The sequence below is a fragment of the Hemitrygon akajei genome, chromosome 15, assembly GCF_048418815.1.
Source record: "Hemitrygon akajei chromosome 15, sHemAka1.3, whole genome shotgun sequence".
Lineage (NCBI taxonomy): Eukaryota > Metazoa > Chordata > Chondrichthyes > Myliobatiformes > Dasyatidae > Hemitrygon > Hemitrygon akajei.
The window spans coordinates 76,826,818-76,842,610 of record NC_133138.1 but is presented as its reverse complement, the minus strand read 5'-3'; the positions used below and the strand labels follow the sequence as shown (position 1 = coordinate 76,842,610).

Below are 15,793 nucleotides of genomic sequence, written 5' to 3'. Positions count from 1 at the left end.
AACAGTCAAACATTAAGAAAATGGGGTTGTTAACTGGCTTGCATCGAACCAAGCAACATGGCCAACTTATTTGCACCATTGTGTTAGTGCAGGGAAGTGTCCCAGCCAAGGTATTTGAACATTCAGTTTTCTCCCAATGGAGATATGCAATTCAAAGGAAATATTGTCAACCCAAAATATTGAAGTGAACTATGACCTTGCAACTATATCAAATCTCCCACTGTTACCATTGATCTTAAGGGGTATAAAATATGTGAGGCTCTACTGAGAGTGCCTGCTTGTTGGAACAAATAAAGATTTCTATTTCACCAGTCTCAGTGTCTCTCCGATGAATTTGATCACAGTCACAACATCCCTTTTCTTCTTAAAGGCTAGGTAGAGGTGTGGCCCTGCCAAATGTGTGTGTGCAAGTCTTAGAAAGGAATGTCTGGAAAAGTTACAATCTTCAAGGCTGAAGGGATCCTTACCCCAAATCAATCAGGTCAGTGAAGTTCCACCGTCTCCTTATGTGCATGATGACTGCCACTGATGCAAGTTGTACTTGTATCATTTCCACCACTACCTGGCTAACTCATGTTCAGAAATGAAGACGGCCCGGTTTCTTTATTGGTTTACCACAAGGCTGCTTAAAAGATTCAAATTTAAAACACACACTCAAACTCTTCAAAAAAAGTTTCTTTTTTTATTTAAGGTCATGAATAAAGAGCAGTGGTCGTTATATTATCACAATTTTTGATTAAATTTATTAGAAATGCTAGGCGTTTTTCCCATAAAGGACACAGAAAATCGGCAGGAAATTGTGAATCTTTGATTGTATTTCATAAATTTGGTGCAAGGGCTAAAGTACAACAAAATATAGAGTCTCTTCAAATACAGTCTACACAAAGTAACAAAAACAGACATGTTACAGTCACTACCCACCTTGCAAACCATCAGTAAACTAAATTGGCCTCACTTGACTGATTCGTCTCACTTCTCTCGTCACCACCAGCCAGCACAATCCGTCAGCCAGTTGTTAAAATCCAGGCCGTATTACACAGCAACTTCAAGCCTGGATTTTACCTCAGCCAAGAAGAGTGAAGAAAATGACATCTCCCACCAGTGTAGCTTCCCTCAGAAACAGGGTATGCTTAGCCTCAAGTCCAGAAATACCTAACCTTTTTAATACAGTGCACAGATTTACATTTTGCTTTATCTCCAAGCCTGTGGGGTAGGGGTAGAGTAGAGACAATGGGAAAAAAGATAGAATCTAAGCCATTAATCGTAGCTTTATTGAAACAATGTGAAGCTGAAAACAGGAGTCAATTTCAGGGCCCTCTTAAACTGCAGTATTGTTTATAAACGTCAAGGGCCCTTTGCTTCTCATCAATTCCTACTCCGACTCATTTGCTTCTGAAGGCACCATTTGGTTATCGCCCCGACTGTCCCACAGGTTTATTGCAGATGCACTGGAGGCATGCAGGCTTTAGCATGTTGAGTGGAGTGAAGCTTAGCCTACGCAGTTCATCATCTGAAGAGGCTCAGGAAGTGGCAGGTGAGGAAGAGGAATGGCACAACTTCTCCAGCAAGACCTAAACCTTGCTGACCTGGGAAAGGGAATTTACAGGTCCCAGCTCACGTCACCTCCCCTCCTCACAAAAGAACTGTCCAATCAAGTAGTGTAATGATAAAATCTGCTGGGGAGAGCAATCTATGTCAATTTTGTATTTTGTACTTAAGGATTTGCATTTTAAGGCATAATTCGTGGGATACAAAGGTCCTGATATTACTTTAACTAATTTGTTCAGTTTTCCTCAATCATGTCTAAATCTAAATCCTCACATGTGCGATGGAATGGGAAGGCCTCTGTGCCACCACAATTCTTAGCATCCTCCTCTTCCTCACTTTCACTGAGTGTTTCAATCCGGCAGCTTCTCGTTGGACAACTATGTGACAAGTCCAGCCTGAAGCCTGCAGTGTCCAAGGTAGAGTCAGGTGACTGGCCCTCTGGGGATTTCTTTTTCTCCGTTTCTAGGCAAGGACTGCTCAGGTTTCTCCTCTGCAACAAGAACAAAAAAAAAGAGTATGTTTACAGGGCAATGTACATCAACCCCGGCAAATTATGCACCGAAGCAGTAGACTGTGTAAACAGCAGTTGAAATTTTATCTGCTTTGCAAACTGGGAGAGTCCACAATGATAATTAATATTGTGATAGAAACAGAGTATATCCCAGTGTTCACTTGGGACTTCTCTGTTCCTGGCCACTTCTACCTTCTGCTTCATGATTTCTGCTGGCCACTGCCAAAGATGGACAAATTTCTACTGGACATTTCACAGATACTATAGTCAGCTCAGATAAACCAATTGCACTTCGATTCAATATAAGCACATGCAGTTTGAGGATAATGTAATTATCAGAAGGAATGCTGACTGATTCTCATTCCTAGAGTGAGTACTTGAAATGAGCAAACTCACCATTGACCAAAGACTGAATTTATGACCTTTCTGGCCTGTGTGTCTAACGACACCTCTACAAACTGTTAGAGGTTGACTTATCAATAAACTGATTTGCAGTTATACAAAGAATAAAGAACCTTGGTTACACATCAGCTCTGCTGGGATTCTGTACAATGCATAAATTCCACTCTAATCATTTCATTCTAACAGAATAATAATCAGCACTGCAAGAGGGGTTTACTTTTATAGCAGGTGAAGTGCTATACAGGGATAAGTGGGGAAATGGAAGACATGTAGATTCAGCTGAGTGAGCCATTCCACTTCTGTGTTAAAGAGATCACCCCCTCTATTCCATCTCCCCCACATCACACACAAAACCAGCTTTCCTATTTAAAAATAAAGACAAGCTGAAATTAATGTTATTTGAACCTTTAAAAGATGGTATCATGCTGTATTTTTTCTTATCTGATTAGAATGGAGATGTCTTCCAAGGTGGAAATCTATGGTGACTGGCAAGAGTATTCTAGTGTAATGTTCAATTGCTACCAATTGGTGGTAGTAGAGAACAACAACCAGTGCACGCACTTACATGACAGGGTTAGGCTTTGTAGTGAGGAAGGTTGACAATTACCCTTTGAAATCATTAACCACCTCAACCCCAGTGTTGTCAAGCTATTTGACCAGGGTTGAAAACACAGCAGACTAGTATCTTCCATTTATACAGTTCCTTATTGAATATCTCAGTAGCTCAGAGTACATGAAATAGTTTTTAAGATGCAGTGATTCATATAGACAATGGTACAGTTATTGGCCTTCACCAGCCCCATACCCATCTTAGGAATGATGGTAGAATGGCAAATATTTAAAAACTTATTAGTTAGTTTTATAAACAAAGAATTGGGCCAGTAACCATATTTTCAAATTATTTAATTAGTTGTAGAGTACTTTGAGCCAGAGTTCAAAGAAAGGCAGCACGAGTGCAAGCTATTCCTTCAGTGACTTTCCCAATCTGTGTGGTACAGCTTCTCACTGCAGGAATCTGGATAGCATTTGGAGTAGGCAAGGATTTCCCCTCCAGAGAAAACAGAAATGGACCAGGCATTCCAATCTCCTAACAAGTGATTGAACAGAAGTGGAACAACCTTCAGTCTTCCTGACTGAGTAACCACACATGGACAAACCACCTACAACTTCTGTGCATTTCATGAATTTTTATGATTTTATGTTCGCCTCATTCAACATACAGTGGTGCTAGAAAGTTGGTAAACCCTGTGGGATTTTCACTGCTTCTGCACAAATATGACCTAAAATGTGATCAGATCTTCATGCAAGTCCTAAAACTCGATACTGTCGAACCCAGTTAAGTAAATAACACAAAAAAACACTATACTTCATTTATTTATTGAGGAAAATGATACAATATTACATGTATCTCTTGGAAAAAGTATGTGAACCTTTGCTTTCAGTAACTGGTGTGACCCCCTTGTACAACAATAACTTCCAACCAAGTGTTTCCAGTAACAGTTGATCAGTCCTGCACGTCAGCTTGGAGGAAATTTTAGGCCATTCCTCCTTACAAAACTGCTACAACTCTGGGATGTTGGTGGGCTTCCCTGCATGAATTGCTTGCTACAGGTCCTTCCACAACATTTCTATAGGATTAAGATCAGGACTTTGGCTTGGCCATTTCAAAACACAAGTTCTCTTCTTTTTAAACCATTCTGTTATTGATCTACTCTCGTATTTCAGATCATTGTCTTGTTGCTTTATCCAATTTTTATTAAGCTTCATGTAGCAGATTGTTACCTTGACATTCTCCTGTAAAATGTCTTGGTACAATTACAAGCTGTCCAGGCCCTAAGGCAACAGAGCAGCCCCAAACCATGATGCTCCTTGCACCATGCTTCACAGCTGGCATGAGGTTTTGATGTTGGTGTGTAGTGCCCTTTTCCCTCCAAACATAGTGGCATGCCTTTCTGCCAAAAAGTTCAATTTTTGTCTCATCTGTCCAAAAAACATTGTGCCAGAAGCATTGTGGGACATCCAGGTGGTCTTTTGCAAACTTGAGACGTGCAGCAATGTGTTTTTTTTTTAAAAGAGCAGTGGTTTCCTCCCATAAACATCATTTTTGTTCAGTGTTTTTCTTATAGTGGACACATGAACAATGACTTCAGTAAGTTCTAGAAATTTCTGCAGGTCTTTTGCCATTACCCTTGGACTCTTTCCACCTCCTTCAGCATTGCACGTTGAGCTCTTGGTGTGATCTTTGCAAGAAGCCCACTCCTAGGGAGAGTAGCAACAGTACTGAGTTTCCTCCATTTGTAGGGAATGTCTCTTACTGTGGACAGATGAACACCCTGGTCTTTAAAAATGCTTTTGTAGCCTTTTCCAGCATTATGCATCTCTACAATTCTTCTTCTAAGGTCCTCTGTAAGTTGTTTTGATCAAGGCTTGGTGTACATAAACAGATCTTTCTTGAGAAGAACAGGCTCTGTCAGTAACCTGACTTAGTGTCTTTTTTTTTAAAAAAAAACAGGGCAGGGCACCTCTGCAACCCATGCCTTCAATCTCATCTCATTGACTGGAACATCTGACTCCAAATAACTTTTTAGAGGGCATTACCCCAGAAGTTCACATACTTTTTCCTGACAAATACATGTAATTTTGGCACACACAAAATGCTGGTGGAACACAGCCGGCCAGGCAGCATATATAGGGAGAAGCACTGTTGACGTTTCGACGTCGACAGCGCTTCTCCCTATAGATGCTGCCTGGCCGGCTGTGTTCCACCAGCATTTTGTGTGTGTTGTTGTTTGAATTTCCAGCATCTGCAGATTTCCTCGTGTTGACATGTAATATTGGATCATTTTTCTCAATAAGTAAATGAACAAGTATGTTTTTTGTGTTTTTTATTTAATTGTGTTTTCTTCATCTAGTTTTAGGAATTATGTGAAGATCTGATCCCATTTCAGGTCATATTTATGCAGAAAGAGAAAATTCTACAGGGTTCACAAAATTTCGAGCACCACTATACAATGAGGATGACTGACAGCTCCAAACTTGCATTTTATGAGAGGGAAGAGGATGCCACATTTTACCATAATTAGTGAGAAAATTTAAGAAGTGATGAGAAAACAGAGTTTTTCCAGAATCTACAGATGAATGCCAAAGACAACAAACACTGTGGCAGCATTTATCTCTAGGCCTCTAACCCTTTGTTAGGCCAAAATATATTAATGATCACAGACCCACTGAAGGCTATCAGCAGAAATATTTTGCCTTAACTTTCCTCTCCAGGATCATTTGTTGAGGTAACCCTTTTGTCCCAGGAATGATCAAGAGTAACTGGACTTCACTACAAATGAAACAAACACATCTGGGACTGGATACAGAGATGAGTGGGGGAAAAGCTTATCAACTTTCCAGGAAGATAAAAGCAAGGAAATGATATATCTGCATTCATTAGTAATGACACTGTCACAGGGCCAGTGGCATTTTCAATAAATTATACAACCAGCTTCTTCACATCCCTCAGTAAAAAGCAGCCCCTGCATCCTTTTCTTTAAAAGAACACCAATCATTCGATTGTTTGGGGCTGCCCTTTCCCTGCTGCTAAGAAACCATTTATCAGCTCACTCCAATTAACTACCAACAGGGAGAGCGGTGAACAGCTTTGAAACCTGGAGTCATTGCAGGACTAAGTGTGGGAACATCTCAGAGTTTCAGTGCTGATGGACAAAAGGATTCAAAGAATTTCCAACATTTTTGCAGTGGGAGGCTGATCCTGGTCCACTAGCTTAGGGAAACAAAGCCAGCTGTTTAAAGGCTGCTGTACACGTCGGAATATTTAGTTCTTGGGCTTGTACCTTTGGTTTAAAATGTGCTGGACATGAGGATCTGGCAGAACAAGCAGCTCTATATCTGTACTTAAATATCATTACACGGGTGAGCAAAATTCAGTTTGCCTCACTTCACTCCCAAAAACTCAAACTGTTTCCTTTTTGCAACTTTAGTTCAAGGAAGTTTAAATTTTAGCTCAATTTTTTTTTCCAAACTGTAGACAATACAACAGGTTACAAAAAATGGCAAACACTCCAGCTAATTTCTGGCAACTTTCATGAAATGAAATTAAAATTTTACCATGGGATTGCAATTAAAATATGTTTTGAGTAACACCAATCTTGAAGTGCTATTATAAAATGACTGCCTGTGAATTTTAAAAGTCTTCACAACTTCTTTTGATAAATAAGTAGCCTTTTTCATACAGGCTGTTTATATCGGCTGAGCCATACTAGTTCAGCTGAGGTTTCTACCCTTATCAAACGTTTACCAACATCCCTCTCTATTTAAATTACCTAGCTTTTTAACACAGAGAAACATTTCAGATTTACCTAGTTCATCTAAAACATGAAAGCACCTCAGGAAGATGGTGTAAATACAAGAAATTTGGAATACCATAAAACATGTTTGGGTAAAGATGGGAAAGTACTTGAGCAGCATGGTTGTAATGTTGCTAAAAGAAGTTCCCAGATGGCTGGCATACAGATCTTAAACAGGGCAGTACTAGGATTTGGTAAGGAAGGGGATATCAAGGCCCTATTTTTGAATGTCACTTTGCTATTTGAGAGTAGGAAGCAGCAAATGTGTACACCCAATTCTAGGACAGACCAGGGTCTACAGCTAGGGGCTGACACGTGATAGACCATGGCACATTCAAGATTGTCAATTCCTGACAAAATGACCCAGTGTCAAGTACTACATTTCAAGGATAGGGCCTTGTAAAGGTGGAATTGTTTTAACCTGACTGAGGTATTATGGCTCAACAACATGTTTCTTAAGGTATATACAAGACATTTTAACTGTTTGTGAGAATCTAAAGTACTTGACAAGGAAATAAATTGTCAAAGAGTCTGCTTTTAAATTTGGTCTCATAACCAACCATTATATACATATTTTAATTTGATTCAACTTCAGACTTCACAGAAATTATGCTAATAAGTATGCCATCCTTGATCCTGCACTCTACTATTCCTACTGGATTACTAGGGAACACAACAAATAAATCTCAACCTTCACTACCTCTACTGACAAACATAAAATCATAAAAACCTTTTGGCCTGTATTACTTGATCAATACTGTGAAATACATGCTGTTTGGGTTCTCTAATGAATTCCATTATTGAATGGACAGACTCATACATAGTCACAGAGTGATAGAGCATGGACACAGGTGCTTTAACCTAACAAGTCTGTGCCAACCGTGGTACTCACCCAGCTAGTTCCTGCATAAAGCCCATAGATAGCCTTGTAAGCCCCACTCCTGCAAGTACCTAACTAAGAGCTTTCTCAACCACTCCCTTCAGCAGCTCATTCCATATAATCACCACCCACTGGGGAAAACGTTGCCCTTCAAGTCCCTTTTAAATTATTCATCTCTCAACCTATATCTTGTTTTGGATTCCCCTACAATGGGGGAAAATCCGTTACCTTCCACCTAACATACACCACTCTTCGGTTTAAACATTTCCATAACATTCCTACGCTCTCAAGAACCTAGAATGGACAACCTCTCCCTCGAACTCTGGTCCTTTAGCTTTCACAACATGCTCGCAAATATTTTCTGCACTTTTTTCAGTTTTACCATACCTCTCATACAAGAGTGACCAAAACTGTACTCAGTAGTCCTAGTGTGGCCTCATCAATGATTTATACAAATGCAACATGGTGTCCCAAGCCAGTGAAATGACTGATGGTCAGCTTATTAAATGTCTTTTTCACCACCCTGCCTATCGTCAATACTTCTTTCAATGAACTATGCACATACTCCGAGGTCTCTCTGTTCCATTGCAATCCCTAATGCCCTACCATTCATGGAACAAATTCCATGCCAACTTGTCTTTCCAAAATGTATCACCTCACACTTATCTGTATCGAGATCCATTTGCCACTTCCCAGCCAACTTCCTTAACTAATCAAGATTCTCCTGTAATCTACAATTACCTTCTTCACTATGAACACCTCCTAATTTTGTCTCATTTGCAAACTTACTGATTAAGCCTTGTGCATCCGTATCAATATCATTCATATAAATAACGAACAGCAAGAGGCTAAACAATATAGCACTGATACAAGCTCTTTGAACCAACCTCTCCACGCTGTCCATCCAGCTACTCCCATTTCCTGGAAATACCCAGTTACCTACAAGCCCCAACTCCTCAATGTACCTATTCAAATCTTCTGCTCGGCCTGAAACATTAAATCTGTTTCTCTTCCCACACTCGTAGGAAAATTCCACAAATTTCCAGTATTTTCTGGAATTACCTGATAGAAGCAGCCTCAGACTAGCCTGCTATTATTAGCTTCCCCTGCTAATTAGTAGGCTTGACTGCTTATTCTCATTCAAGCTTGTCTTCCCTTTGCAACTACCTGACATTCTGCACTAGTTACTCATAAAATGTGGTCAAATACAATCTGCCTAAACTACTAACACACCAATTGTACACATTGTTTAATCTCTCACGGTCCAGGCTGGAAAAAGTCTGTGAAACTTTATATTTAATAACTGGTAGACCCTCCTTTAGCAAAAATAACCTCCACCAAATGTTTCCTGTAGCTGCTGATCAGACTTGCACAACTGTAAGGAGGAATTTTAGACCATTCCTCCATACAAAACTGTTTTAGTTTGTCAATACTGATCGACAAATGACGCAATAGCCGAGCTCTACACACTGTCCTTACACACCTGGAGAAGAAGGATGCTGATGTGAGAATGCTCTTCTTGAACTACAGTTCAGCATTCAACACCATAATTCCCTCCAGGCTCAACAAGAAGCTCAGAGATCTCAGCCTTCACCCTGCCTTGTGTAGCTGGATCGTGGACTTCCTGTCAGATCACCAGCAGGTGGTAAGAGTGGGCTCCCCCATCTCTGCCCCTCAACACAGGAGTCCCTCAGAGCTATGTACTAAGCTCCCCCCGTCACTCTCTGTATACCCATGACTGTGTCACCAGTCACAGCTTCAATCTGCCAATGAATTTTCTGATAAGACTACACTGATTACCCAATCTCAAATAATGAAGCAGCCTACAGAAAACAAGTCACCACCCTGACACAGTGGTGTCAAGAAAACAACCTCTCCCTCAATGTTGCAAAAACAAAAGAGCTGGTTGTGGACTACAGGAGGAATGGAGATGGCAGGCCCCTATTGACATCAATGGATCTGGGGTCGAGAGGGTGAACGGCTTTAAGTTTCTTGGCATAAAACATCACCCAGGATCTTACGTGGTCTATATATACCAGCTGTGTGGTGAAAAGGCATAACAGCTCCTCTTGCACCTCAGACAGCTGAAGAAGTTTGGTATGGGCCCCCAAATCCTAAGAGCTTTCTACAGGGGCACAATTGAGAGCATCTTGACTGGCTGCATCACTGCCTGGTATGGGAACAGTACTTCTCTCAATCGCGGGATTCTGCATAGAGTAGTGCAGACAGCCCAGCGCATCTGTAGATGTGAACTTCCCACTATTCAGGACATTTACAAAGACAGGTGTGTAAAAAGGGCCCGAAGGATCATTGGGGACCTGAGTCATCCCAACCACAAACTGTTCCAGCTGCTACCATTCGGGAAATGGTACCGCAGCATAAAAGCCAGGACCAACAGGCTCCGGGACAGCTTCTTCCACCAGGCCATCAGACTGCTTAATTCATTCTGAAGCAACTGTATTTCTATGTTATATTGACTGTCCTGTGGTATATACTATTTATTATAAATTACTATAAATTGTACATTGCACATTTAGACAGAGACATAACATGAAGATATTTATTCCTCATTTATATGAAGGATGTAAGTAATAAAGTCAATTGAATATTCCTGAGATACCTTGCATGAACAGCCCTCGTCAGGTCATGCCACAGCATCTCAATTGGTTTAAGGTCTGGACTCTGACTTGGCCATTCCAAAACACAAACTTTTCTTCCTTTTTAAACCATTTAAAAAAACTTATTCTTGTATTTCAGATCATTGTCTTGTTGCAACATCCAACTTCTATTAAGCTTCAGATGACGGACCACCACCTTGACATTCTTGATACAATTCCGAATCGATTGTTCCCTCATGATTGCAAGCTGTCCAGGCACTGAGGCAGCAAAGTGGCCCCAAACCGTGATGCTCCTTCCACCACGCTTCACAGTATAGTATTTCATTTTCATTAGTTTACTAGAAGTGCTAAATAATAATTGAAATAAATATGTCCATGAAGTAACGGACTGGGAAGTATGAAAATCAACACTAGTACCTTAACTCATCAAATCCTGGAGAGCCACCAAGTTAATTCAGTGCCTCAGCCAATTTATTTAATGAGCTGGAGGGCTGTCTCGTTCCTCTTTGCCTGGTGGGTAGAAGGATGCAACCCTTGGCAGGCGATGGGATTGTTTGAGCTGACCTCTCAGTAGACAGAGACATCCCAGTAGTAAGGAAGGATCACTGCTCCTGAATGTCACCCAGTGGTCACTGGTGGTAATGGATGCGCCAAATGCAGACATAGGGTTCAGATATGGTCTAATAACTTTATGCTCGCTATCCAAGGTATGGAAAATGAGCACAGAGTTAGGACTGGAGATAAGTAGCTCCACTGACTCTTCACTGGGAGGCACTAGCCTCTGTAGTATCCAGGACATCTTCAAGGAACAGTGCCTCAGAAAGGCAGCATCATTAAGGATCCCCACCACCCAGGACATGCCCTCTTTTCATTGTTACCGTCAGGACATACAGAGCCTGAAGGCACACACTCAACAATTCCGGAACAGCTTCCCCTCCACCATCCAATTTCTAAATGGACATTGAACCCACAAACACTACCTTACTACTTCTGTTTTGCTATTTTTTGCACTAATTTAATATAAAAACATACACACACACACATACTGTAATAGTTTTTTGTCCCTAGATGATCATGTATTGTAGTGGTCGCCAACCCGTCGATCGCGATCGACTGGTGGATCTTTAAGACTTTCCCAGTGGATTCCAAAAAAAAAAGAAAAATAAATACACAATTCCGGGTTGCGGGATTTTAGTTTTGTTCCTTCTGCCCAGTGTGCATGTGTGTAGCTCCCCTGCCACGTGACTACACAGTGTAGTTCAGTGGTCCCTAACCACCAGGCCATGAGGAAACTATGTGATTTGTTGAACTTGAATGCACGCGAGGTCATCAGTCGCCTAAACGCAGTGATACCCTCATGCCAGGGATCACTGGTTGGTCTCAGGTAACCGGCCGCTTCATGCGGCTGGCAGGAAGTGCCGTTGCTGCTGGCCTGGAGCGCGGACAGATGGGCACCGCCTCTAAACCTGTTTAGCACACCGAATGTCTATGGAGAACCCGGTGCTGAAATATTCGCAGACAACCTAATTTGGGCTCAGGGTTTCGTAAGTAGCAGAGCAGCTACCTCACTGTGATCTACTGAAACAAACTTTTGTCAGCCAATAGATCCTATGGGGGGGGGGGGGGGGGATGCGCCCTGTCGTACTCCTCGCTCAGTCACTCGCTCTCTCCGGACTGTGACCACCACAGCCCTGGCACTGGGACCTCACCCCACCCACGACCAGCCGCACCTGGCCAAGGTGGCGGGCGGGCGGGAGGCTGAAGTTGGGGCCCGGAGGCTGTCTAATGAGGCAATGAAGCCCTCAAAATTGCTTCAGTACCCTCAGTCCAAGGACCCCGCACTTAAATACAAACCCGCTGAGTTTTTTTTCCGGCGTTAAGAATGTGAGTAAGCGGGACAGCAGCTAAGTGCTGAGAGCCACGTAAACTAAATTGCGGAATAGACTGGACATAAGGAACCTTCTTCGAGTATCGCTGTATTCTGGTGGCGTTTAAACCCGCCCAGCCCCCCAAATCAGCCGGTCCGCAAGAAAACTGTCAATATTAAACCGGTCCGCAGTGCAAAACAAAAGGATGGTGACACCTGGTGTTCATACATTATTTCTACTTCTGGTCTTTTCTGCCCCGCTGCGCATGCGTGTAACTAATCGATTTGGAGTCGATCTTGCCTTTCACTAAGCCCGAAGTAGGGGATCTTGGGTTTCAAAAGGTTGGTGACCACTAATGTATTGCATTGTACTGTTGCCACAGTTTACAAATTTCACAACATATGCAGGTGATACTAAACCTGATTCTGATTTTGAAGACAGAGGGACAGCAAGTGTGAACGAGACAGTGTCAGGAAATTGTGCATATGTTGACCAGCTGATGGCAGCACCAGCCTCGAGTTCTGAAGCACCACAAGATTTAGGGGTTTAGACAACTCTCAGCACAAAAACTAACCCAGCAAAAAAAAGGCTAACATTGAAAAAAAATTAGTCGACAATTAAAGAGCCATACTTCAACATGAGTATGTACCTTTTCCAGAGGAAACAGTAAAAGAAAATTAAAAATTAGTAGTGTCTCTGAAACCTTGATTAGAATTGTACTGGGTGTAGGCTACAGCCAACTGCAGCAACACCAAGAAGTTTCCATAATGAACAACCAAGAGACAGCAACAAGATACTGTGCTCTAGAGCTATGCTGCAGTACAAAGCCTGAGCAAGACAATAAGAATGAGACCTAGCAGCACCTAACATTATCTGCTGTTGAGGAGCTAACCAGAACTGTGTAAAACCCTGCACTTTTGCTGAGCACTCACTGTCTGTGTCTGGGGAGCAGGGCTGGGAAGAGGAAGTGGTTGGTAGTAGAGGATAACGTTAATGCTTGTAACAAGAGGCCTTACTAACCACAGTGAGCTCAGATGTCAAATTCACTAATGTGCAATTGCATACACCACCTGTCTCTCTTTTACACCACAGTAAAAGTGTGTAAGTGCACTTAATTTCACTCACTAACTTTGTAGATAGAAAAGACAAAGAGGGTGGATTCCAATTCTACAGCAGTAATATTCTGTTTCAGTCCTCTGTTTTGTGTTGGTACTGACTAGGTCAATGACTTTTTAACTCCATCTGCCTGTATCATCACCCCACATAGCCCTGAGCTTACTTCAATCAACCTGACAACGTTGTTGACATCCTTTATTTGTTTTAAAACAGTCACTATCTCAAGACTTTCAACAAAAGGAAACAGAATACAGGTTACAGTTGTCCAAAATTCTCTTCTGATACCTGTCAAGGCCAGTGAGTACTATGATTAGATAAAATCTTTTTACAAACTGAACAGCAAGCAATAGCAGGAGAATTTCGGTACCAAAGCAACTGCAACATTCCAATGGGACACATCTCAAGCACAAAGACCTTTGTTGATTATTAAGACCTTGACTAATAAGAGTTATTTTAAAATCCTCTCTTCCTTGACAAGACAAAGGTGACATGAAGGTGCACTGTGACTTCTTGCAGTGTCTGGCTTATCTCCAGCTTTATTCCCATTTGTTTTAATAAATTAAACATATCTGCTACAATCTGGTTTTAAAATGATTACACTATGTTCTGCATTCTGTTTTTCTTCTACTAACTTAATGTACTGATGTATGGCATGATCTGTACTCATAAAGAAGCTTTTCAATGCATCTCAGTACAAATGACAATAATAAACCAACAAATTACGTGGTATGGTGTCATCAAACACAACAACATCTAACAACCAAAATGCACAGGGAATCCCAAAATCAGTTCTGTGTTAGTGCAGATTGAGACAAAAAGAAAAACTACTTTTTGTCAAAATCCATTATTAAGAGTACATGACTCGGTGCATGGTTTGTCACCCATCTGTTCACTTTAATAATATCCTTCCTCCCTCCACAACTACTCCTATTAAACAACGAAACATTCAGTGGGGTCCTGCCATGCATTATAACCACACATCCAGTAGCATTACCAAAGGACTATCCAATACATACATGAACACTAACTAGATACTGTACTATATAACTTGCCCTGCCAGGCTTGCAGCAATGAACACCACCCATGTGCTAAATGGCACAGATCCCTCTGCCACAGGCTCAGGGTTAGGGATGGATTTTATAATCCACTTACTACTCAGAATAAATGGCACATTAAATCAATTCAGGACTAGAGAGAATCACTGCAGAGTAGTTCTGGGAGTAGAGGTGGTTTTATTGGTCAGCAAACTTGCACTGCACCTGATCTGTGAATGTTTAATGGAACACCTAAATCAGCATCATTTATCTAGCCTATGTGACTTGGGATGAACACACTGCCTGTTAAAAGCACAAATAGGTTAACACTAACTGGTATGAAACGAAGAACTAAGTCCCTCTTTAAATAAAATGCCTTGAGTTCAGAATTTTAGGAGTTAACCTGAAACAAGACTAAATTACAACTGAAAAACACCCACTCGTTCAGAATACATATAGTCAGAATAGAGTACTTGGCAGTCTGCCTAACAACTATGTGCAGTGTTTGGAGTTATTGGTCCTATATTTACATCCCTTAACAGGAAGGGTGGGATATTATAGCCATCATGTACTTGGAAAAGGACAAGAACTGGAAAATAGCATTTCAGTGGGAAACGGCAAATGACATCAATAAGTACTGATTAAAATTAGGGCAACCTCTAAATATAAAGGGCAGCACACAGTTGGTTTTCTGGCTTATAGATTAGAATTTAGTATTTCACTACCTAATATTGCTGTTTAATGTGTTCAGATGACCCAAGATTAAATTGTTGATCTCTATGTAATATAACACACACAAATTACTGGAGGAGCTCAGCAGGTCAAGCAGCTTCTATGGAGATGAATAGACAGTTGACGTTTCAGGCCGAGACCCTTCACTAAGACCAGATCAGGACATGAGGTCTGATGTAGGGTCTTGATTCAAAATGTCAACTGTTTATTCCTCTCCATAGATTTTGCCTGACCTGCTGAGTTCCTCCAGCATTTTGTGTATGCTGCCCTAGATAGCCAGCATCTGCAGAAAGTGAATGAGATGTCTCATACTGAATCCTGGGGTTTGTTCAAGGTTAAACTGAGAGCACAATTAGGCCCAGCACCATAAAACCAAGAAGATGCAACAAAATCTGTGTTTCCCAATTATTGCCCACCACACTGCCCACCCCCCTCACCCCACCCTGTGAGCAGATACCTCAGCTGTAGTCTGGAATCAGGCTTAAATGCCAATCTGTACAATACATAATTACCAGCTATCACAGATGGCTCAACAGGAAAGAACAAACAGCTTCTTTATCTCATTGTGCCCTTCCTACCAAATAAATATTGAAAAAAAGAACCTTTTTTGATCAGTAAGAACATTTAATTCCAGCCTACTACAGATTGATAATGAACATGGTACTTTAGAGAAAGGATTTTTACCAGTATTTACTCTACACACCCATATAATAGGAACTGGATAGATAA

At 41.3% G+C, this 15,793-nt stretch overlaps 1 protein-coding gene across 5 annotated transcripts in view; it reads right to left on the bottom strand.

The window, feature by feature from the left end:
• Window positions 1-662: 662 nt before the first annotated feature.
• fam53c (family with sequence similarity 53 member C) overlaps window positions 663-15,793 on the bottom strand; it is a 99,025-nt gene continuing 83,894 nt past the window's right edge. For all 5 annotated transcript variants that reach the window (XM_073067830.1, XM_073067835.1, XM_073067832.1 and 2 more), the window contains one exon: window positions 663-2,038. In XM_073067830.1, the coding sequence (XP_072923931.1) occupies window positions 1,784-2,038 (255 nt within the window). In that variant the 3' untranslated portion in view covers window positions 663-1,783. The remainder of the gene's footprint in view (window positions 2,039-15,793) is intronic.